This window comes from Chelonoidis abingdonii, chromosome 1, assembly GCF_003597395.2.
Source record: "Chelonoidis abingdonii isolate Lonesome George chromosome 1, CheloAbing_2.0, whole genome shotgun sequence".
Taxonomy (NCBI): Eukaryota; Metazoa; Chordata; order Testudines; family Testudinidae; genus Chelonoidis; species Chelonoidis abingdonii.
In genome coordinates, this window is record NC_133769.1 from 261,685,192 (window position 1) to 261,708,316 (window position 23,125).

The 23,125-nt window shown below is 43.6% G+C and overlaps 1 protein-coding gene across 9 annotated transcripts in view; it reads right to left on the bottom strand.

Annotated features, from left to right (window-relative positions):
* Nucleotides 1–23,125, bottom strand: part of ARHGEF7 (Rho guanine nucleotide exchange factor 7) — a 232,028-nt gene that overhangs the window by 94,788 nt on the left and 114,115 nt on the right. For all 9 annotated transcript variants that reach the window (XM_032764967.2, XM_032764968.2, XM_032764971.2 and 6 more), the window contains one exon: nucleotides 3,340–3,428. In XM_032764967.2, coding sequence (XP_032620858.1) covers nucleotides 3,340–3,428 — 89 coding nt within the window. The remainder of the gene's footprint in view (nucleotides 1–3,339; nucleotides 3,429–23,125) is intronic.

Genomic DNA, 23,125 nt, shown 5'->3' on the forward strand with positions numbered 1-23,125 from the left:
TATTGGCATTGTCACACCCTGTCCATAGGTTAAGCAATGATTCCCAATCTTAACTCCCATGTAAGAGTCCATTTACGTCAGTTTTCTGCGGATGGGGGATTTTACCCCTAATACAGATTGACAAATTGTAAAAGTATTTATTATTTATGAATGAAGTTTCATTCCCAAGATAAAATTTTCAGAGAGCTTCAACCAGGTCAAATTCTGATTTATGTTCATATTTGAAAACTTCATATTAATTAAAACACTAGTAATAAATCTAAAATGCTGATCAAAACAACACAGAGCAACAAGCAGAGTGAAAATAACTTAAAAAAAAACTAGACGTGCCCAAAAAACCAAAATGTATATGATGTAAACTAACAGCACAACTGCAAAGAATGCTGAGCTTTATTTATATCCTTATTTCAAAGGGAGGCTTAGATACTAGCTTCTAAAAGATTTAGTCGAAGTCTAGAAAACTGAATTTCATACCTTGATTATTCTTTTCTCTTTAGTCTCTGCTAATATTAAAGTACCACTTACTACTATTTATGAAGAAATAAAACTAGAGAAATACAGCTTGCACCTTTGTTGAACATAAATGTTTATACTCTAATAACTTTAGAAGGATTAATCCTCAGTAAACGCAAAATGTATTCTAAGTAAAGGCTGCCATGTTGACAGACCCATTACCTTGTGCCTAAAGTCACTGAAGAACAAAGCATGATTTCATGAAAAACATCTCTGGTCCTATTTGGGTGTAAAAATTGAAATTTTGAAAATAAAAAATTGGGAATTTAACTTGGTCTAAGTTTGAATTTCTGAATCAAAAAAGATAAGATAAGTAATCTGCCCTAGCCCCCCCTCCCTCCTCCTTCTCCCATACTTTGAACAAAGCCAACCCTTTCTCAAGTGGCTCATTTGTGGATCATAAAATGGCTAGAACAAAAATCTGAATACATTATTGTGAAACTGAGTCAGATTTTTTTCCTTCCACTTTTTTCATTTTCACATCAACTAACTACCTAGACCAAACAAAATGAAATAAAATAGCTGGAGATAAGAGAGAAAAGGCTAAGAGAAATGGCACTAACTTACTGACAACTTCAAACCATAACAGGATCATGCACATTTCCATGGGATGGTATCATTGAGAAATTCACTTTACAGCTAAAAATTTTAACATTAACAGGAGTGAAAAGTGAACAATGTTTTAAAAACCAACAGCAACACTGCCAATTTATTGAAGTTTTGTATTTAAGATTACGTACCTTTACACACTTTAATAAATTATTAAATAGCAAGTTGATTGTTATGTTACATTTAGATCTATAAACAAGTATGATTCCTTCGGATTGCAGAGGGTAAATGGCAGAACCGTTATTTTTCATCCTAGCTAGCAGGTATTGGATGCAATACATGATCCATCAGCAGCCATCCATTCCCAATAATATTAACTATTGATAGAGGCACTCTAGGGCAGTGGTTCTCAACCGAGGGTCTGGTTTAAAGCTGGTTTCAGGGGGTCTGCGAGCCCCAGAGCCCTGACCTGAGACCATGGGTGGAGTTTGGGAAAGGCAAGAGGATGTTGCCCCTCTCCTGCTTCTTCCCCCCTAAACAGCAGTGCCGTAACCAGAGCTGGGGCAGCCCCAGGGGTGGCTCCATCCCCACCCCATCTCCCTGACCCCCTGAGGCTCTGCCCCCGGGCAGGTTGGTGGCAGGAAGCCACAGCCCAGTATTGTGGTGCCGGGCTACTGCCCTGGCTGGTACCACAAAGTGGGTGATGTGGTCCTGCCTCATCTCCTCTATCTGCTTCTCGTACATGGGGCCGTGGCTGCTCCTTAGTTCCCAGCCCCCTCTGACTGCTCTTGCAGCCGGTAAGAGCTGCCTGGGTGGGGGGACCCAGCTCCATGGCCAGCAGAGCCCTCAGGGAGCAGTGACCACAGCGGGGGGCCCTCCAAGCACAAAGCCCCTAGCTACCCCCCTCCCTGCACCCTGGGCAACTCCCCTATCTGCACACAGCCCCTAGCTACCCTCCTCCCTGCACCCTGAGCTACACCCCTGCCTGTACACAGCCCCTAGCTATCTTCCAGCCTGCACCCTGAACAGTTTTCAAACTTTTTGAGCTGAGCCCCTCGCCCCTCTGAATTATAATTTTTGGTTGTGTGCTCCCCCCTCATGCCAGACAGGCTGGGGGGCCTGCTGAAGTGACTCAGGGGATGGAGGTTGCACTGCCTTCCTGGCACGTGGAGCTGGCCTGAGCCTGCTCCCCAGATACAGAAGTCAAACTATGCTTATGCCCAAGCGCCCCTCCTCCCCTACAGCTGAAGCCCAAAATGGGTCCCACCCCTGCTGGGCTGTAGCATTTTTATAGCATGTTGAGGGAGCCTCAGAAAGGAAAAGTTTGAGAATTCCTGATCTAGGGAAAGGGTGTGTGTGTGTTTTTCAAATAATTGAGCTATGTACAATCATTGCATTCTTCAAGGTGGTCCCACTTCTTCACAAAACATAAGAAAATCAAACTAATAATTATAGTCTCTTCTTTAAGAGCTCTGCTGAAAATATATTAACAACACACAAAAAAATAATAGCTGAATCAAAGAAAAAGATGATGTTTTGACATCAGCAAAGAGCACCAGTTAACAAAAATGATAAATGTGTTAATTGTAAACAAGATGACAGAACTTCCATAAGTATCTATATTTTATAAATAAGGGATGAAACCTACTGTATTCATTAAAAAAAATACCAAGAGTTTTTTAATATTATACCTTGTATCTACTAAAGAAATATGCTAAGAAAATATATAAAATCTATTAAAGGTTAACCATCTCGATCTACACATTTCCTGTTTCTGAAAGTTCAGATAAATGGTGTAAACGAGAGGTCCCAGCAGCTCGTTACTCAGTTACGTAGGTTGATTAAAAAGCACAGCAAAGTAGACAAGGGAGGACAAGAAACTTCTCTGCCGAAATGTTTCACCTCTTTATTTGCCCTCAGTCTTAAACTAAAGTATAACCTTGTTAATTTAAAATGACTGGAAGAGATTTACAGCAAATAGCTGATTTTTGCAAATTAAAAAGTGAACAAAAAAAGTATAAAATGCACTCCAGAAATAAACTTTCTTCACTGACTCCGACACTGTTTAGTTCAACTTATTTATGACCACACTTTACAGCATATTCATAAAAGTACAATGGTATATTTTGTAAAAGGCCTCGATAATGTGAAAACTCACTACAGCCCTTGGCTTTTTAATTTTGGCTAAGAGGTCGCACTTTTCACAGAGATTCTAAAGTGAGCAAATTATTGAGATTCTATTATATATAATTCAGAATAAGGAAAGGGATCACTCACCACATTGTAATAGCTTTTGCTAATTGCAGACGTGTCAAAACCTTTGGGAGGACTCTTCAGTGTTCCTGACTTGGGGGAGACTGGTTTTTCTGAAATGTAAAATGTTTTGTCAGTGGGATGCAATTTCATAGTTCAACACTAGAGGTCAAACAAGCTGCTCTAAGATCATTGAAATGAGATACAGTAGAAACAATGCTTTCCTGAGAAATGTACAGAGATGTGTTTAAGTCAAGTCTTACATCTAATGCACAATCAAAATGGTGCATATGTTCACAAAAATGAATTTCCAGCGCCACTGAAGTCAATGGCAAAACTCTCATTAACTTCACTGGGACTAGGATTTCAGCCAATCAGATTAACTTGATCACAATATCTTTTGAAAAGTGAACACACTATCACAGGCAGGCTGTGATTTTAAAATTAGATATTTGCAGTAGTCTAGAAGGGGTCATATGTTTAGACAAAAGCAGTAAATTAGTTTTGCTTTCACTGAATTAAAATGGATACAAGCAGAATCCACAAAAAAGTCTTAACTTTACTATACTTGTAGTTTGTTAAAATAAAATATAAAAAATGTTCAAATTAGTAGAGAAATAAAATTATTTACCAGATGATCTTCTGGAATATTAATTACACTTATTATCTATGTAAAACAAATGGCTCTGCAACTGAAAATAATTTCTCCATCAACACAGAATATGTGCAATTTTCCAAAAATAAACAAAAAATGAAACAAAGAAAACCCCAAACAAAATCCTCGAAAAATGCAACCCAGTAAAGAATCTATTCCTCAATTATGCTCTCTGTGGAGAGACAACATACGTCTGCAAGATTAAAACGACTGTCCTGACAGCTTGCAGCACAAGACCGAATCACTTAATGAGCTGTTCTGAGAGTTGCCTCTCTCAGCAGTACATACAGACACAAAATAAACACTTCCAACCCTCCTTCCACCACTCCTCTGATTTAACACTAGTGGGATGCAAGAATTTCAAATATAAAGCTGCTCTCTGCCAAATCAAAAGATGGGAAGTACAGTATAGCGTTTCCCCCTGACCTCGTGGACATGACTGATGTAATAGATCTGAATGAGTGTGCTCTTTTAGCAATTGCCAATTATACTGTAAAAAGGCTTTATTCATCTGGACATGATGCTCCTTTCTCTTAATATTAAACCAGACTTGTTTTATAGGGAGACTTCAGACAAGTACTTTAGTTATTAATACTAGACAGTAAAATGACTGATTGTCTGAGATAAACTGTAGTAGGATCAAAACACTCCTGAAAATCTAGGCATGCCACTATTTTGAAGACAAACTCTTCTGTTCAGTCAAGCTTTAACTCATAAATATATTTGATTTAAAATTTAACTTTAATTCTGGTTAGCTGATTTTTAAGAATCTCTCTCAGATGCAGAGCAGCACCTTAAATCACATGAGGAATCTGTCATTGAGTTGGATAAACCAGGCATCGGAGGGGGATTCTCAAGTGGCTCTTTTGCCACTCCCCATCACACTGCCATCCGGGAGGAACTTTCAAGATGAAAAGGGGTGTGGGCCAGGGCACACCATGCTGCACCAATAGCCAGCTGTGGCTTTGGGGCTGGACAGCAGCTGTTAAATTATAGCCATCCACTGGCTGCTGTGTATTATGCCCAAGGCTGGCCATGTACACAGCATCCCCAGGATTAGGCTGAGTGAAGAGGTGATGAGATACTCTTTTGCCTTCGCACCCCACAGCTGCCATGTGCACGCTTTGGCCTGAATGCAGGATTTGGTGCAAGTGGTAGCTTTGTCCCTCAGATCTTTCTTTGTAGTTCTTTACTATGACCTCAGGGAAGCATGTACTACTCCTTAACAATGTGTCCAAGAGAACAGCACAACCATGTAGAGACAAAAATCAGAAAAGCTAAGACACCAAAATGAGTTACACCTGGTAAGGGATATACAAGGCAATGAGAAGAGGTTCTTTAAATACATTAGAAGCAAGAGAGAGATGAAGGAAAGTATAGGTACTTCTCCTTAACCGCGGAGAGCTAGTAATAGATAACACCAAGAAGGTTGAGGTGTTTAATGCCTATTTTACTTCAGTCTTCACTAGAAAGACTGGTGGTGACCACACACACAACACAATACTAACAATAAGGGGGAAGGAACGTAAGTCAAAATAGGGGAGAACAAGTTAAAGAACAATTAGGTAAGTTAGATGTACTGAAGTCAGAAAGGCCTGATGAAATTCATCCTAGGGTAGTTAAAGAGCTGGCTGAAACAACCTCCGAACTATTAGCTATTATCTTCGAGAACTCACAGAAGATGAGTGAGGTTCCAGAAGACTAGAAAAGGGCAAACACAGTAGCTAGCTTTAAAAGGGGGAATGAAGAGGACCCAGGGAATTACAGACCACTCAGCCCAGATACTGGAACAAATTATTAAACAATAAGTATGTAGGTACCTAAAGGAGAATAGGAATACAAGGTCAAGGATAAATTATACTAAACCAGCATAATTTTCTTCTTCAACGGGGTTACTGGTCTAGTAGATGGGAGAAGCAATAGATTGGTATATGCTGATTTTAGTACAGCTTTTGACACAGTCCCACACGACAGTCTCATAAGCAAACTAGGGAAATTGAATCTAGATGAATTACTATAAGGCGAGTGTACAAATGGTTGAAAGACTATATTCAAATATCAATGATTTGCTGTCAAACTGGAAGGACATATCTAGTGAGGTCTTGCAGGGGTCAGTCCTGAGTCTGGTACTATTCAATACTTCCATTAAAGACTTGGATAACGGAGTGGAAAACCTGCTTATAAAATGTGCAGACGACATCAAGCTGGGACAGGTTGCAAGCACTCAGGAGGACGGGATTAGAATTCAAAACGACCATGACAAATTGGAGAATTCGTCTGAATTCAACAAGATGAAATTTAATAATGATAAATGCAAATTGCTATACTTAGAAAGGAAAACTCAATGCACAACTACAAAATGGGGAATACACAAGCTAGGTGTCAGTGTGGGGTGGTAGGCTGTGGTGATTGTGAAATCCTTAACAAAACATCATATCCACACCGCTACTGAGAGGACAGCTACACAGTCTCTGAAATCCAACTACCAGATAGCAATCAAACCAGCAGATGAAGGGGGCACCATCGTGGTCCCAACAGTGCTGACCGGGCTGTGAGACACACTGCCATTGATTTTTTATCCAGTATAGATGTACTCTCCGACATCACTTACTATAAAGAGCTCAGAGAAAATCTCATTCCACAATGCACCCAAGAATTTGAGGAGATCATCAAATTTTTCTCCAAAGAACTCCAAGAGAAACTCTACAACCTCATCCCCCATGAACTTACCTCAGGGGTCTTCTACAGCAGTGGTTCTCAAACTGAGGCTGCCACTTGTGTAGGGAAAGCCCCTGGCGGGCTGGGACGGTTTGTTTACCTCCCACTGGCCGCAATTCGCTGCTCCGGGCCAATGGGAGTTACATACTAAAAATCATGAATTTAATAAAGATGCTGAATGTATGGCTCTTTATAACAATCTATAACTCACTACTCTCCTTTGTCCTATGACTGCAGAGGAGTTAACTGCCCATTTCACCTTGAATGGTCTCTTACAACATGTGAACTCCTTATGCTAAACAGCTTGTTCCACCTTGTATTTAGCTGTGACACTCTGGGTAGCTTTCCCAGATCTGAGGAAGAGCTGTACAAGCTCAAAAGTGTGTATTTCACCAACAAAAGTTGGTCCAACAAAAGATATTACCTTACCCAACTCGTCCGTCACACACATACAGGTGTCTGAAGACTATAGTAGCACAGAGGTTCTTAAACTGTGATCTACGGACTACCACTTGCTAGTGACCTGTAGAAAGCTGCCTAGTCATATAGTGCTGGCTCTCTTCTTCCACCTGCTACGTCACATAAGCTTGGCAAACTGAGCAGACAAATAATGTCCATTGATCACCTGTTTGTTGTCCATGCTTAATTATTAAAAAATATTCTAGCGAGAATGCCCTGATGTAGGCAGCAGCCTATCTTTTTTCATTTCATCTTGGTGCCGTCCGTTAACAAGACTACTTAAATGCCTTGATTATTCACTTTACCATATGCTAATACCACCTGTTCGGAAAAAGGTGACCAAATGAGAGTTGAGCATCTTGACTGGCTGCAATTTTCTGGAACTAATATTGCATGAGTGTGCGTATACATATCTTCACTTGTATACGAGGATATTAACACACATGCTGGTTTACATTTTAAAGACACAGTTCCTGTCTAAAAAAAAAAAAAAAACTTACAGTCTAAACTGATTAGACAACCATAGGGTATATCTACACTGAAGTCAGATACTTGATTCAGGCTTGTGTGCCTTGGGCTTTGGGGCTGTTTATACAGTCTCAGACTGCAGTAGCCTGAGCTCTAGGACACCCCCTCCCCTCCACCTCACAGGGTTACATCGTGAGCCCGGAAGTCTATGCTCCAATTAAAAAGTCCTGCAGCCCGAGCCCAAGTCAGCTAACATGGGCCCAGCCACGGGTTTATAACTGCAGTGTACAGAAAGCCATAGAAATTAAGCCAGAAGGGAGTGAGGAAGAGAGAGGAAAGTTCACGGTCATTCAAACTCCTCCCCCAACACAGAGAAAAGATGCACAGTCATTAAGCTGCTAAGACAGTTGGCCTGCTGCTTACCTATCATAAGTACATTTCAAAATGACTTTTCTTTTTTAGCTGCTTCGTTTGTTTAATTTAATTTCATTTTTCTTTCCTTTTTGTAACTGTTCACCCTTGAATAATGTTCACATTTAAATGCTAGCCTAACACTGATTAAAAAAAAAGGTAGTAATAATTATTTTCATTTTTTAGAACGTCATTGTATTTCAGTTTTTCTGAGTTAAAACAACTCAGTTATGAAATAACTTTTTTTTTAATTAGGTCTAAGTACCTAAGGCTAAGCTTACTACGACCATAAAGTCTTGCTCTTTTTGTTACTGATGTTACTGTTCTAATAAATTTGTGCTTTAAGTATTTGACCACTTTTTACATTAATTTGATAAAAGTAAACCAATCAACCAATTATTTTTTGACTGATCAAATGTCCATTCAAGGAAGTAAAAATTCATTAACTTTCCCAATTTTACCTTTCTCTTTAAAAAACTGCTGTAAAGTACTAGAGATTTTTGTTGGAATACATAAATAATTAGAATTTCAGACTATGAACTACTCAGCTAAAACAATTCTTATCAATTAACCATAGAGCCATAGGATCAAATTCAGATATTCCCAAATCACTTGGTAGGTTCATTATAAACTGTATTTTGAGTGAATAGCTCTAAACAAATTCAACTTTTAAAACCTTTTAAAATATAGGATTTGTTGAACTCTAGAACAGGGATCGGCAACCTTTGGCATGCAGCCCACCACGGTTAGCCCCCTGGCGGGCTGTTTACCTGCCGAACCTTTGGATGTGTCAGGTAAACAAACTGCCCCGGCCCACCAGGATGCTTACTCTGGTGGGCTGCGGGCCATAGTTTGCTGATCCCTGCTCTAGAAATATAGGATTTGACACAGCACATCAGATGAGCTGTCAAATCACGTCTGGTATTCTGCCTCTGGTCAGTGCCTTGCTTCATGAGAAGGTATAAAAAGAGCCACAATGGAAATGACCAACTGGGTGATGCAGCATGTGGAAGTGGAAGCAAGGAAGTATGAAATGAAATTACTTTCTTAGTATGAGTAATCATAAATAACAAAACTTTCCATTTTTGTGGCCTCTTTCATCAGAGGAGCTCAGATAATTTGAGAAACATTATGATGCATGATTTATTAACACAGTGGTTCCAAAACTTTTTACTAAGCCAACCCACCAAAATCATTTTGTCTTTTTCGGGGACTCACATTTACATGTAAAGGATGTATGTGTAAATACACACACACACACACACACACACTTTCTTAAGTAGTTCAAACACAAAAGAAAAAAGAAAAATCAAAACATTACATGCTTTCCACGCTACTAGTCCCCCGCCCAACTCCATTTCCCTCTCCCCTCCCTTGCTAGGCCCCCTCAGCTATCTACTCAGTTTTCCCCAGCCCGGAAAGCCCAGACTAGCAGGGGAGGCCCTGAGGAGACAGGGGTTATTGGAGAACAAGCCCGCTTCACACTCACTTGCAGCAATGGCTCCTGTCTTACAGTGCTGGGCCTGGCTACTGGGTGTTGAGACCCAGCACACAACAATACCATGTAGGTTTGGCCTGGCCCCCCTCTATCATGATGGAGGGGAGGCCATGCTAAACTCAAGTGGTGTCATGACCCAGTGCATGTCATAATGCCACTGGGTTTGAGGATCCTCTTAAAGGGGGACACGGGGCAAACTGCCCCTTCCCCATCCTCCATGGCCCTGGGTGGGGCGGGTGCTTCTAGGATGCATGGGGCAGGGAGCGATATGGGGGGCAGTGACTGGCAAGACCCTTTCCGCTCGTCAATTGGGACTTGCTGTTTGTGAAACACTGTTTTAATACACCTATGAAATAGGTACCGACCCTATTAAACATATGTGGAAACAGACAGAGGATATATAATTCACCCAAGCAAATCCAGTAATTCACCAAGTGAGATGGTGTCAGAACCAGGAATAATTCCCTGGGATCCTGTTCAACACATGTCACTAGGTAACACTCCCCTCATTATTATGTGTCATACAGCACTGAATGTCATAATCTCCTGCGTGTGTTAGCCTCCTGTCATAATGAACAGACTCAGAGACCATTTCTTGATAAGACTCAACCCCCTAGGTCCCAGTTTTGTGAGTCCCAGCTCCATTCTCAGTGAAAATATGTAAAAATCTAAAAATCAAATCCCACAGAAACCAGCATCTGACCCAGCACTCAAAGGGACAAATCTAGAACAAGGATGGGACAAAGAGGTCGCTTGTTACTGAAGTTTCCATTCTGAGTAACCAAGAATTACATCCCTTCCTATCTAATTCTGCTTAAATAGAGAGCTCGCGCCAGTAATCATCATTATCATCAGAGACCTACTTCCCAGAGCCTGATTAAAACATTTTCTTTAAGCTCCAGGTAAACTCAAAACTCTCCCACCCCCCACATCCTTGTTATAGCCCATAGTACCTATTACATAGAGTAAAAATGCTCATGATCACAGCTAGGAAGACTATTTGAATAACCTTCTATAAATGCACATAAAACATCTCAGACTGTCTGAAACAAAGAGGGGAAGGGATAGCTCAGTGCTTTGCGCACTGGCCTGCTAAACACAGGGTTGTGAGTTCAGTCTTTGAGGGGGCCATTTAGGGATCTGAGGCAAAAATCTGTCTGGGGATTAGCCCTACTTTGAACAGGTGGTTGGACTAGATGACTTCAGGTTTATTGTCATGGGACAAACTTCCTCCTTGCCCTCCAGAACACACTTCTTCAGCAAAACATTTCAACCACAAGATTCTGCAAGATTTCTTTGTCATCTTAAATTCCTATCACCAGACTGTGTGTTAATTGTTCTATTTACACCTACACTAGAGTTAAATTCCTAGTTTCCTTGTACAGCACCAAACGCATTGTAAGTGCTCAATAAATCTACAGTCATTAAGGCAGCTGATTTGAAAACGAATCTAAGTAGCAGATTAAATTTTAGAAACAGAAAGAGGTAAAGTTATTTTATGGGAACAGAGTGGCAGGAAAAGTAAAAAAAAAAAAAAAAATTATTCAGTAAGTCAGCAGTGCATAAAAATAAAGTTTGATAAAACCAGACCTTCTCTCCTCACCATTATAGCCTAGATAAAATGCTGTCTCCGAGGCTAAGAATTTTAATGAAAGAACAAGCAAGCAATATCTCTGCTACAGCAAAACAATCAGAAGAACTAGTGCACAAATGAAGGCAATAGGAAGAAGCAAACCATACAAGTGAAGTACAGCTGGTGAACAACAAACATTAAGATAGAATGTACTATGGACAATAGCATGGAGAGAAAAACATGATTTTTATGACTTCTACTGTCTTCCCTTATGTCAACTCGCTGTGAGAGTGATCAGTGCCACATGGTACGAATCCTAAAAGGTTTCCGTAAGAGAAAGGTTACAGGATCATGTCCTGTAACAGTTCATATGCAGGTGAGACATGACCATGCTTTTTTTCCCTTGGAAATTAGTATGCTACATAACTAAGCATGTCCAGCATCTGACTACAGAATTTTTTTTTTTTTACTTTGATTGTAATTAGAAAAGAACATTAAAGTTATACTGAGTGATTGCATGATTGATTAAAGACCTGTGAATCAGATGACAGTCACGTGTATGTACTTGTATCATTGCCAAGTATGATTTCTTATTCATCTCAAATTAACCATCTCTTAAAATAGTGGTTCCCAAAGCGGTGCCTGCAGGTGCCATGGCGCCCGCCAGGGCATTTATGTGTGCCTGCCTAGTGCCCAGCAGGGGAGAGAAGCTGCGGCCCCGCACCTACGAGGGACAGAGAACTCCAGGGCTGCAGGCTGCAGGCGCCGGTGTTCTTGGTCCCTGGCAGACGCGGAGCCGCAGCTTAAGCCGGAGAGAAGTCGCAGCCCCGTGCCTGCCAGGGACAGAGAACTCCAGGGCTGCTTGGGGCAGCAAAAAGCCGGGAGCCGGCCCCGGCCAGAGCCCTGTCGCTGGAGAACCAGAGCCCAGGCTGCAGCGGTGAGAGGGGCTCCCGGAGTGTGTGAAGAGCCGGGGAGGGAGGGAAGCAGGGCCCGAGATACAGGGAGGGAGGAGGGGTCCTGCTGCCACCACCGCTACCGCCACTGCTGCTGCTCTGAGTCTCCCCAGGGCAGCACGGCATTTCCCTGCCCGAGTGGGCTGTGCAGGCCATCGCTAGGCAAGGCAGGGGGCACAGATCCCGGCTCGCATGCTGATGGGGTGAGTGGCTGGGCAGCCCGAGCTGCCAGGGACCTGCCCCCTCCTGCCCCCAGGCCCAGCCCGCTGTGCACCTCCCCCGCCTCAGCCCTGTGCTGCTTGCCCCAGGCCCCACAGTGCCAGGGGTGGGGAGAGGCAGAGCCTGGCTCTAACAGGGGCAGTAGGGGATACTGCCCCGCCCCAGGACACCAGCAGCTCAGGCACCTGCAAGTCAGTGTCCATCCTCTCGGCTCTGCCTGCACAGGGCTTGGGGAGCAGCTGTCAGCGCCTGCTCCTCTCACCCCTTGCACCTCCCATCCCACTCGCAGCCTCTTCACTTGTACCTCCCCCCATCACTCCTTCGCCAAACCCCTTCCCCTTGTACTCTCCCTTCACCCGCACCTCTCCCCTTGTACCCTCCCCTAGCCCTCTCCTCCCGCACCGCCCCCTTCCCCTGCACCTCTTCTCCCGCAACCCTCCTGATACCCCCTCTCCTCCTCCATGAGTATATCACACCCCGCTTCTCTGCCAGTGTAGAGCCCCCAAGCACCTCCGCACTCGCTCCTCTGCCTGAACCCTCTTTACTAGATCCCCATCACTTTCTGGGTACAAGGTTTGAGGGTTAGTCCCTATGCTGTCCATGTGCATTTGGGTGCATGTGGGGGAGAGCCCAGGGCTAGGGTAGGGGGCAGCCAAAAATTTTTTTGCTTGAGGCAGCCAAAAACCTAGAGCCAGCCCTACCCCGGCAGGTACGGGGCCTGACTAGTGCCCAACAGGGAGAGAAGCCGGGGCCCCGCGCCTGCTGGGGACAAAGTACTCTGAGGCTGCAGGCGCCGGTGTTCTCTGTCCTCATGGCTTCTCTTCGGTTTCTCTATTCTATCTGGATTCATATATTATGTAATATTAAACATGATGTGTTTCGTATTATTTAATGTACAAATACAAAATAAGCCTTAAAAATTGTTGGCGCCCGACACACTCTTCTGAAAACATGAATGTGCTACTGGCCACAGAAAGGTTGGGGACCACTGTCTTAAAACAAGTCTCCAGATCCATCCTTTTACTATACAAGACATGTCACTGCCTATGTGAAACAGGGTGGATAAAAATCAAATGAATTTTTTTTTAAATCGGATTTTTTTTTTAATTTAAAATTGGATTTTTTTGATAAAATGCTTTTTAAGGAAAAAACCTATCTAAAAATAGTTTTAATTAAGATATCTTTGAGCTATAATGTATCTCCTCGTAGAATAGGGATAATAAATTATAATTCTATAGTATCAGACAATATATTCATGTAATGTTGATGAAAAGAATATGTCTGAACATGTCTTCAGGTTGGTAAACTTTTTTATTTCATACTTCTTTCTTAAGGACTGCCTGTCTTCCTTCTGGACTATTCTTGAATTCTCATGTTTAAGAAAAAAAAAATATTACTCTATTTTGCTATCATTTTAGACGCAGTTGTGATAAAAAATAAATAGCTGAAATAGGCAGCTCTTCCTTTTACAGTTTTACCTTTAAAGTAGTATTGAGTGTCAGTGAATACAATGAGTTATACTCAAGGAGCAGTATGGTAATAATAGTTAAATAACTGCATTGACTTATTTTGTTTAGGAGAATCCATCCTCAACATACAGCATTCTGAAGACTATCCACCTTCAAGATCACCATCATTTTCTATACTTTCAGAGTTATCTGCTAATGATAGCGTTTCAGTCACATCACGTATGTCACATAGCCACAGTATATCACCTGTAGCAAAAAGAAAAAAAAATCTCCATCATCCAAAAACAACCATAGATAAATTTGTAATAAGAACCAGCAGATTACAAAAAGAGGTAACTGATGAAAAAATTGCCCAGTTTGTTTATGCAACAAACTCTCCTTTCCGTATGTCTGAGAACCCACACTTCATTAACATGGTTCAATCATTAAGACCAGGATACATTCCACCCAACAGAACAGATGTCGCAGGCAAATTGCTGGATAAAGTGTATGAAAGACAAATTGAGTACTGCAAAAAGGTCTAGAGAGTAAAATTGTTAACCTGAGTCTGGATAGGTGGAGCAATGTCCACAATGATCTTGTTGTATATGCTTTGTGACAACAGAAGAAGGGAATGTCTTCCTTACAGAAACAATTGATACATCAGGAAATGCACACACAGCAGAATATAGTTAAACCTTGCAATAATGCACCACACTATAACACGAAATCGCATACAACACGATCATAGGTTGGCTCCCCTTTAAAGGAGATACAACTTAGATAATGTTTTCACAGTACTGTACAGTACCAGTGGTCCCCAACACCATTGCAGGAGAGAGAAGCTGCAGCCCCCCACCTGCCGGGGATAAAGAACACCGGGGCTGCGGGCGCTGGTGCTCTGTGTCCCTGGCAGGTGCGGGGTCGCAACTTCTCTCCGGCTTCAAGAGGAGCCGCGGCTCCCCGCCTGCCGGGGACAGAGAACTCTGGGGCTGCGGGCACCAGAGCTCTCTGTCCCCGGCAGGTGCGGGGCTGCAGCTTCTCTCGGCTTCAAGAGAATCTGCAGCTCCGCGCCTGCCAGGGACAGAGAACTCCAGGGCTGCGAGCACTGGTGCTCTCTATCCCCAGCAGGCGCGGGGCCGTGGCTTCTCTCTGGCATCAAGAGGAGCTGCGGTTCCGCGCCTGCCAGGGATAGAGAACTCCGAGGCTGCGGGCACCAGCGCTCTCTGTCCCCAACCGGTGCAGGGCCGCGGCTTCTTTCCAGCTTCAAGAGATGAACAAAACTGTGAAAAAATAGATGGCACTGTCATAGCCAAAGTTCTCAAGATAGGGCTTGTAGGTCCTGAAAGGGTTACAGCCAGCCTTGGGAGAGAGTTGGGGCTGCGAGCCAAAGACTAGACTGATGGGGAAGGCAGCTACAGGTGGGATCACGCCCCAATCAGACCACAGCTGGCCCTATAAGAGGGCTGAGGGCCAGAGGCTAAAACAACACTCTCTCTCTAGCTTTTGAGAGGGAAGGACCTGGCTGCCTGGCAGCTGAGCAGAGTCCCTAAGGTGGAGCAGTGCTGGGGAAGGGCAAAGGGAGCTGGGAAACTCCAGCCTAGCAAAGCCTCAGGCTGCAGGCCAAGTTAAGGGCCCACAACAGGGTAATAACTGCTGAAGAAGAGGAGATGGCTATGACATGGACATCCAGCAAACATCCCTCCGTAATGTCAACTATAAGAAACTGCAGAGCTAAGGGTGAACCATTCAAGAAATACATGTTTGCTGATGATGTTTTAAAGGAAATCACACCAGTGAACTGGTGGAAGTCACTTAAGCACTTGGATTCAGAGGCTGTTGAAGTGATAATATCACTTTTAACAGCAATACCTTCTTCTGCCGGTGTCGAAAGAATATTTTCTTCCTTTGGACTAATTCATCCCAAATTGAGAAATCATTTGGGACCTGAAAAAGCGGGAAAGCTTATTTTTCTTTTTCAGATTATGAACAAACAGGAAAGTGAAGGTGAAGACAACTGAGTTAGCTGCAGAAGCCAATATTTTAAGTTTCTCATGTTGACCTGGCTCACACAGATATAATTTTTGTTTTGTTTCATTTTATAAAAATATTTCATTAACTATTTTAGTTTAAAACAATTTTGACAAAAGCAACAAACATGATCTTAAGAAACTTGAATGTTTAACTAAATTCAAAAATTCATATACTTGTTTTGTAAAAATATTGTATGTTTGCAGTTGAAGAAAACATCTAGAATATGTAACGTTGCTGTTGTTTTAGTTAACTAAAACAACTTAAATGTCTGTCTGGTGATGTTCTCCTCCTAATACAGCATGGCAAGAAAATCCTCCAAATATTAATGATTAACCTGTTGAATTGGAGATAGTTCACCTCTCAATGACTTCATAAATATCTGCTTCAATTACCTTTGGTAAATGAAATAACCAAACCACCATTCATTTTCTGATATAGCTGTAAAACTAATCTGAAAAGTTTTCAAAATAAATCACTTAAAAAATGTATTGTGTTTACCTTCTAAAAATGAAACCTACATCTACCTCTGAGTTGTGAAGAATATGTATTAAGGTTGTAACAACCAACAAGAATGCACTTTTATGTAGAAATCCATGATTAAATCGAGTCTTCCTGACTAGTGATTTAAATGATTTAAATTAAATCCACTCTGATGTGAAATGACACATTTCGCACTCTCTCAAGTTCACTTTTGGGATTTTTTTTTTAAACAAAGAAGACATGCTATAAAATACGCTACCCAGTAAATCTTTTTATCTAGCGTATCTTTTTTGCCCCATCATATGTAGTAGTTACACAGAGGGATGAAAATAAGGATAGTCTCTCACTTCAAATAACTTGCTACCTGCTGTTCAAAATATCTCTTGGAAGAAAAAGAAGTATTAGGTAGACTTCAAAGGGGACCAAAGGGCGGGGGCAAAAGATGTGCCCTTCTTTTTGATTCTTTACAGTGTAAACAAAGGGTTAAATGGGGTTCGTTTTTCTGACAGAAACAAAACCTGCTTTTTGTTTATCTCAAACATGATGCCAAAAACAGGTTTAAAAACTGCAATGACAAAATGGAGACTAACTGGTGAGACAATAGTATTGCTGAGAATGACCTGGGAGGTTACAGTAATCAGTAATTGAATTTGAGTCAACAGTATGACGCAGTTGTGAAAAAGACTAATACTCTAGGGTATGTTAATCTGAGTGTCATATGTAAGACAGGAGAGGTAGCTGTCCTGCCCTACTCAGCTCTGGTCAGGCTCTTAGCTGGAGTATTGTGTCCAGTTCTGGGTACCACGCTTTAGGAAAGTGTGGCAGGGTGCTGGTGCAAAAGCACTTAATTACCCTCGCTCAGCCAGCTCCAATCAAGAGAAATAGGTTGGGGCTGATGAAACAGACCTGATGCCTGGCCTGTGGATCGGCTCCACCTGCGGGCCTGACAAGCCAGCAGTCATAAGGGCTGGGAGCCAACAGAAAAGCAGAGAGGGAAAGGTCAGTCTCCTTGCTGCAGGAAAAGAGGGAACTAACCCTGCAAGCTTTGTATATAGCTCATCACTGGTGGTGGGAGAACTGTGTGTATAAATAAAGCCACCAGTGCTGCATAACTGGAGACCTCTCTGCACTTTACTGGGACAACTAGCAGGCCCAGGAAGGGGGGCAGGGAAGTGGACCCGCCACAAAAAGATACGGAAAAATTGAAGAGAGCCCAGAGAAGAGCGACAAAAATGACAAGAGACTTAGAAAACCTGACTCATGAGGAAAGATTTTAAAAAACTGGGCATATTTAGTCTTGAGGACAGACTGAGGGGAGTCTTCAAATATGTTAAGAGCTGTTATAAAGAGGACAATGATCAATTGTTCCCTATCTTCACTGAAGGTGGGACAAGAAGTAGTGGATTTAATTTGCAGCAAGAGAGATTTCGGTTAGATACTAGGAAAAACCTTCTAAATATAAGGACAGTTAAGCACTGGAACAGGTTTCCACAGGAGGTTGTGGAATCCCCATCATGGGAGGTTTAATAACATGTTAGGCAAACAGCGGCCAGGGATGATCTACCTTTACTTGGCCCTGCCTCAATGCAGGAAACTGAACTAGACAACCTCTCAAAATCTGTTCCAGTCCTACATTTCCATAGGCTGGTTTACACTACAGAGTTAGGTCGACATAAGGCAGCTTATGTCGAGCTAATTATATCAGCATCTACACTACAGCCTTGTCCTGCTGATGTAAGTGCCCTGTGACATAATAACTCCATCTCCACAAGAGGCGTAGTGCTCACATCAGTGTAGTTAGGGCAACATAGCATCTGTGTAGACACAGTGTCCCTTGCACTGGCTGTCTTGTCTATTTCAGGGCTCTGTGCTGGGGGCCATGAAATTGATGAGGCTGCCCCGCTCCAAGCAGGGAGCAAGAGAGGCAAGGCTGAGAAGCTGGGGCAGCTGAACCTCACTCCCCGGGGGGCAAGAAGCCCTGGGCAGCTTTCCCCCTACTCCTGGCAGGGAACGGGGAAGCGAGAAGCCCCAGGTGGCTTCCCCTGCTCCCAACAGAAAATGAGAGAGAAAGAGGGGCCAGCCCATTGGAAGCCTGTGGGGTAGCCCGGGCTCCCAGCAGGGAGGTGCCACTGGAGCTGAAAGATGGGGCTCTCAGCTCCCCCACTGCCCCTCTTAGATTGGTGGGAGCGCTCATGGTGAGGACGCACACCACCGACCCAAGGAGCATAGTGTGGACATCCTCCACTATAGTAATTACTGTGGTGGCTGCAAGTCGACCTAATATAGTTCAATTTACTTTTCTAAAGTAGACATACCTTTCTATGAGTCTATGAAAACAGAATAAAAATAATTTCCTCTCTCAATTGATAGATTTCCTTTCTTGGAATTTGCAAAGACATAATCCTATTATTTTTCCAGAGAGTAGACAAAACATGATTTTTCTCATGTTAAAACGGAAAAAAAAATATCCTTTTAGTACAAAGTTCAGACTTTCTTTGCACATCATAAGGCAATAAAATTAGGCAGCAGATTCTTTTTTTTCTTTGCAGTTCATATGACGCACCATACAGGTGTTGTTAGTTTTGTTAACAACCCTAAACTGAACATCACACTAATTACAGTGCAGTTAGCAACTGAATTGCAAATCAGAGGAGGCAACAACCAAAATTTAATCTCAGATTTAATCCCATGTAAATCCATATTGTTCTACCTTTCCCTCCAGATCTCTCATCTCTCCACCATACCACCCTCACACGCTACGTACTATACGGGGGCGGTATTACAAGTTAAGATCTAACATTTCCTATATCAAAGATTAAAGACTAGTTTCATGCCTGACTTAGCATAAATTTCAACAAATATACATTTATCTTTTTTTTACACAACCTTTAAAGAAAAATATATACTTTTACAAGTCTTATAAGATTTACAACAGAGTATTTAAGTAACAAATGCCTTTTCTATTTTTTTATTATTCAATTTGTTAAAAATGAACTATAACAGATTGATGATATTTATTATAATCAAGTACAGCCTCCTGAAAATGCACAGAGTCCCTCAATTCAAAACAACACTGTGATGCTTTTCAGGGCACCCAGGGCTGAGAGTCTTTTGTTACCTCCTGCCTCCACGGTAAGGAAGTCTTGCTGATATTACCTGGGTGTTAACTCCCTAACAAAACTGGCCTGTCAGACACTCAAGCACTCTCCTCTGGGCTATACCAACCCTGTCTTCTGTTGTCAACCTGCAAGCCAATGCACCCCAACCACTGAGTCCCTTCAGTGTGACTCTCTGGGGTACTCAGTCCCTGACCACTGGATACACATAGAAATCCCAGATCCTCTGTTCCCAGGAGGGAGCTCCGTGTGGAGTGGGGAGTTGAGTGCCTGGGTGACAGCCAGGCTTCAGCTGGGAGCTCCATGCACAGCAGAGAACTGAGAGCCCAGCCCGGGCTCCAGACAGGCTCCGGCTGGGACCTCTGTGGGGAGCCCACACCGTCGGCTCTCAGCACTAGGCAGTGAGGCTGTACCTGTCAGTACTGCTGGGCTCACATTTGGAACACCCTCCACCCAGTTTCAAAACAGGAATCCTACCAGCAGAATTCTTGTCAATTTCACTGCTTTGGCTGTCAGCCACTCTGACAGCCAACAGACACTTGGTTTTTATAGAGACACAGCGAAGCCCGAACTACACTGACCTAAGCCTTACGCCTCTTCTCGAGATGGATTTACTAGGTCAGCATAGTAGGCGAGTTACAGCAGCAGGACGAACACTGTAGTGTGTATGCTTACATAGTTAGGTCAAAGTAAGCTGCCTTAAGTTGACTTAACTTCGTAGTGTAGACATGCCCGTACCGACAAAATCCACTACCACCAATATACTCTTTTGTTTCCTCTCTGGGTAGCCTTGGATAAGCCTCTAATCTCCATGGCAACAGAGTGAAATGTTTCCTTGATTATTGGCAAGGGATGCAAAGGATCCTTGCAGAGTCCCACAGGCTTTTTCCATTCCTGACATAAGTCACAAGTGCTGTAGTATTCCTTTACCTTATTTTGAATACCAGGCCAATAAAAATTTCTCTTTAATCTTCCATATGTCCGCTCTGTACCCAAGTGACTTGCAACGGGAGGGGTCAGCATCCTGCTCTGTAGCAAAAATCTATTAAGCTTTTGCTTTCAAAGAGAGCTCTCGTAGGTGAAAAAGACTCTCCCTCCCTCTGCCCTTGTGATAAACTACACCTCCTACCCCAATAGAACGTGACCCGATATAACACGAATTCGGATATGACGCTGTAAAGCAGTGCTCCAGCAGGGCGGGGCCGCGCACTCCAGTAGATCAAAGCAAGTTCGATATACCATGGTTTCACCTGTAACGTGGTAAGATTTTTTGGCTCCCGAGGACAGCATTATATCGAGGTAGACGCGTACCTCTCTCTGTTGATAAGAGGGAAGCAGCTTCCGCTCCCTTTTCCCTCCTCAGCGGTTACTCTGTGTACTTAGGGACATATTCCCTTTTACTACAGGTCACAATATCAGCAGCTTTGGCCAGTGAGATTACATCATTCCCAACCAGTGCATCAGATGGTAAATTCCCAAGAAGCCCTACCTTCAAAAGTACCCCTTAAACTTTCCCATGCCAATCTGATGCAGGCTAAGAGTATTGTATCTGTCCTAAAGCTAGCAGCTTCACCTCTCCTCAGGAAGCATACTACTCCCCCACTGAATCACATCCCTCCTGACCAGGGAAATCTGAGCACCAGTGTCTCACCACCCCAGCACACTTTTACCATTTACTTTGGCATTTTAATTAACTCTTTTGTCTCCCTCCATGAAGACAGACCTGACAACATTAAACAGGGCTCCCTCTGCCACCACTGAAGTCTGACTCAAGGGTAGCTGCATTAACCCAGATAGGTTGGGGAATGAACTTGGAACCCCCATATTTAGGGCATTGCCTTTTCATGTGATCAAGGGACCTAAGAGTAAAACCTTCTTTGGCCGGGGTCCAATAACTAGAGTTACTAGGAGAAGACCAGTACTAAGGCAGTGTGGACTTGGCTCCCTCAATCCCTTCTGTATTCCCACGGACAAACTGGGAATCCACTTTTACTCCAGGTTCCTGGCCTTCCCTGTGCAGTCTGAGTTCCCTGAATAGTCTCTCGTTTGTACAAGTCAGCTGTTTCCACTGCTGCTTCCAGTAATGCTGGAATTTCTTCCCACGCAGCAGTTTGCACTTCCTCAGAGCCAACCTCAAAGAACTGCTGCAGGAGAAAAAGACGGTTACTCACCTTTGTAACTGCTGTTCTTCGAGATGTGTTGCTCATATCCATTCCAATTAGGTGTGCGCGCGCCTCGTGCATGTTCATCGGAAGATTTTTACCCTAGCAACACTTGGTGGGTCGGCTGGGCGCCCTCTGGCGTGGCGCCGCTATGGCACCAAATATATACGTCTGCTGACCCATCCGCTCCTCGGTACCTTCTTGCCGGCTACTCCCACAGTGGGGAAGGAGGGCAGGTTCTGGAATGGATATGAGCAACACATCTCGAAGAACAACAGTTACAAAGGTGAGTAACCGTCTTTTCTTCCTCGAGTGCTCGCTCATATCCATTCCAATTAGGTGAATCCCAAGCCTTACCTAGGCGGTGGGGTAGGAGTGAGATACTGCTGAATGCAGAACCGTTGAGCTGAAGGCTGTATCATTTCTGGATTGTTGCACCAGGGCATAATGGGAAGCAAAGGTGCGTACTGAAGACCAAGCAGCTGCTCCACATATCTCCTGGATAGGTACTCGAGCTAAGAAGGCGGCTGACGAGGCCTGAGCCCTAGTAGAATGTGCGGTAAAATGTCCCGGAGAAACATGAGCTAGATCATAGCAAGTACGGATGCACGCTGTTACCCAGGACGAAATCCTCTGAGAAGAGATGGGTAGGCCTTTCATCAGGTCTGCCACTGCAACGAAGAGTTGGGGAGTTTTGCAGAAGGGCTTTGTCCAGTCAATATAAAAGGCGAGCACCCTACGGACGTCGAGGGAATGTAACTGCTGCTCCCGACGAGATGCATGTGGTTTGGGAAAGAAGACCAGGAGGAATGTGTCTTGATTGAGACAGAAGGCCAAAACTATTTTGGGGAGGAACGCTGGATGTGGACATAACTGCACCTTGTCTTTGTGGAACACCGTATACGGTGGGTCCACCATCAGAGCCCGAAGCTCAGAGACTCTTCTAGCCGACGTGATGGCTACAAGGAAGGCTGTTTTCCATGACAGATATAGGAGCGAGCAGGTTGCCAATGGCTCGAATGGAGGAGACGTAAGCCTCGTCAGGACCAGGTTGAGCTCCCAGGAAGGGGTGGGGTGGCGTACTAGGGGGTATAGATGCTCCAAAGCCTTGAGGAACCTCGAAACCATAGGGTGGGAGAAGACAGAGTGACTACTTTCTCCTGGGTGGAAAGTAGAAATAGCCGCCAAGTGCACTCACAATGAAGAGCGAGGCCTTGCTGTTTAAGATACCAGAGGTAGTCCAGTATAGTGGGGATGGGAACCGCCATGGGTGTGGCATTCAGTGTTTGACACCAGCAGGAAAATCGCTTCCATTTGGCCAAGTATGTAGACCGAGTGGAAGGTTTTCTGCTATCCAGGAGTACTTCTTGCACTGGGGCAGAGCAGTGTAACTCTGATTGGGTTAACCATGCAGGAGCCACGCTGTGAGATGAAGGGATTGCAGGTCTGGGTGGCGAAGCCTGCCATGGTCCTGAGTTATAAGATCTTGATGAAGAGGCAGGGAGACTGGCTTGGCTATCGAGAGGTCGAGCAATGTGGTGTACCAGTGTAGTTGGGGCCACGCAGGGGCGACCAGGATCAGACGAGCCCTGTCCCTGCGGAGCTTTAGGAGAACC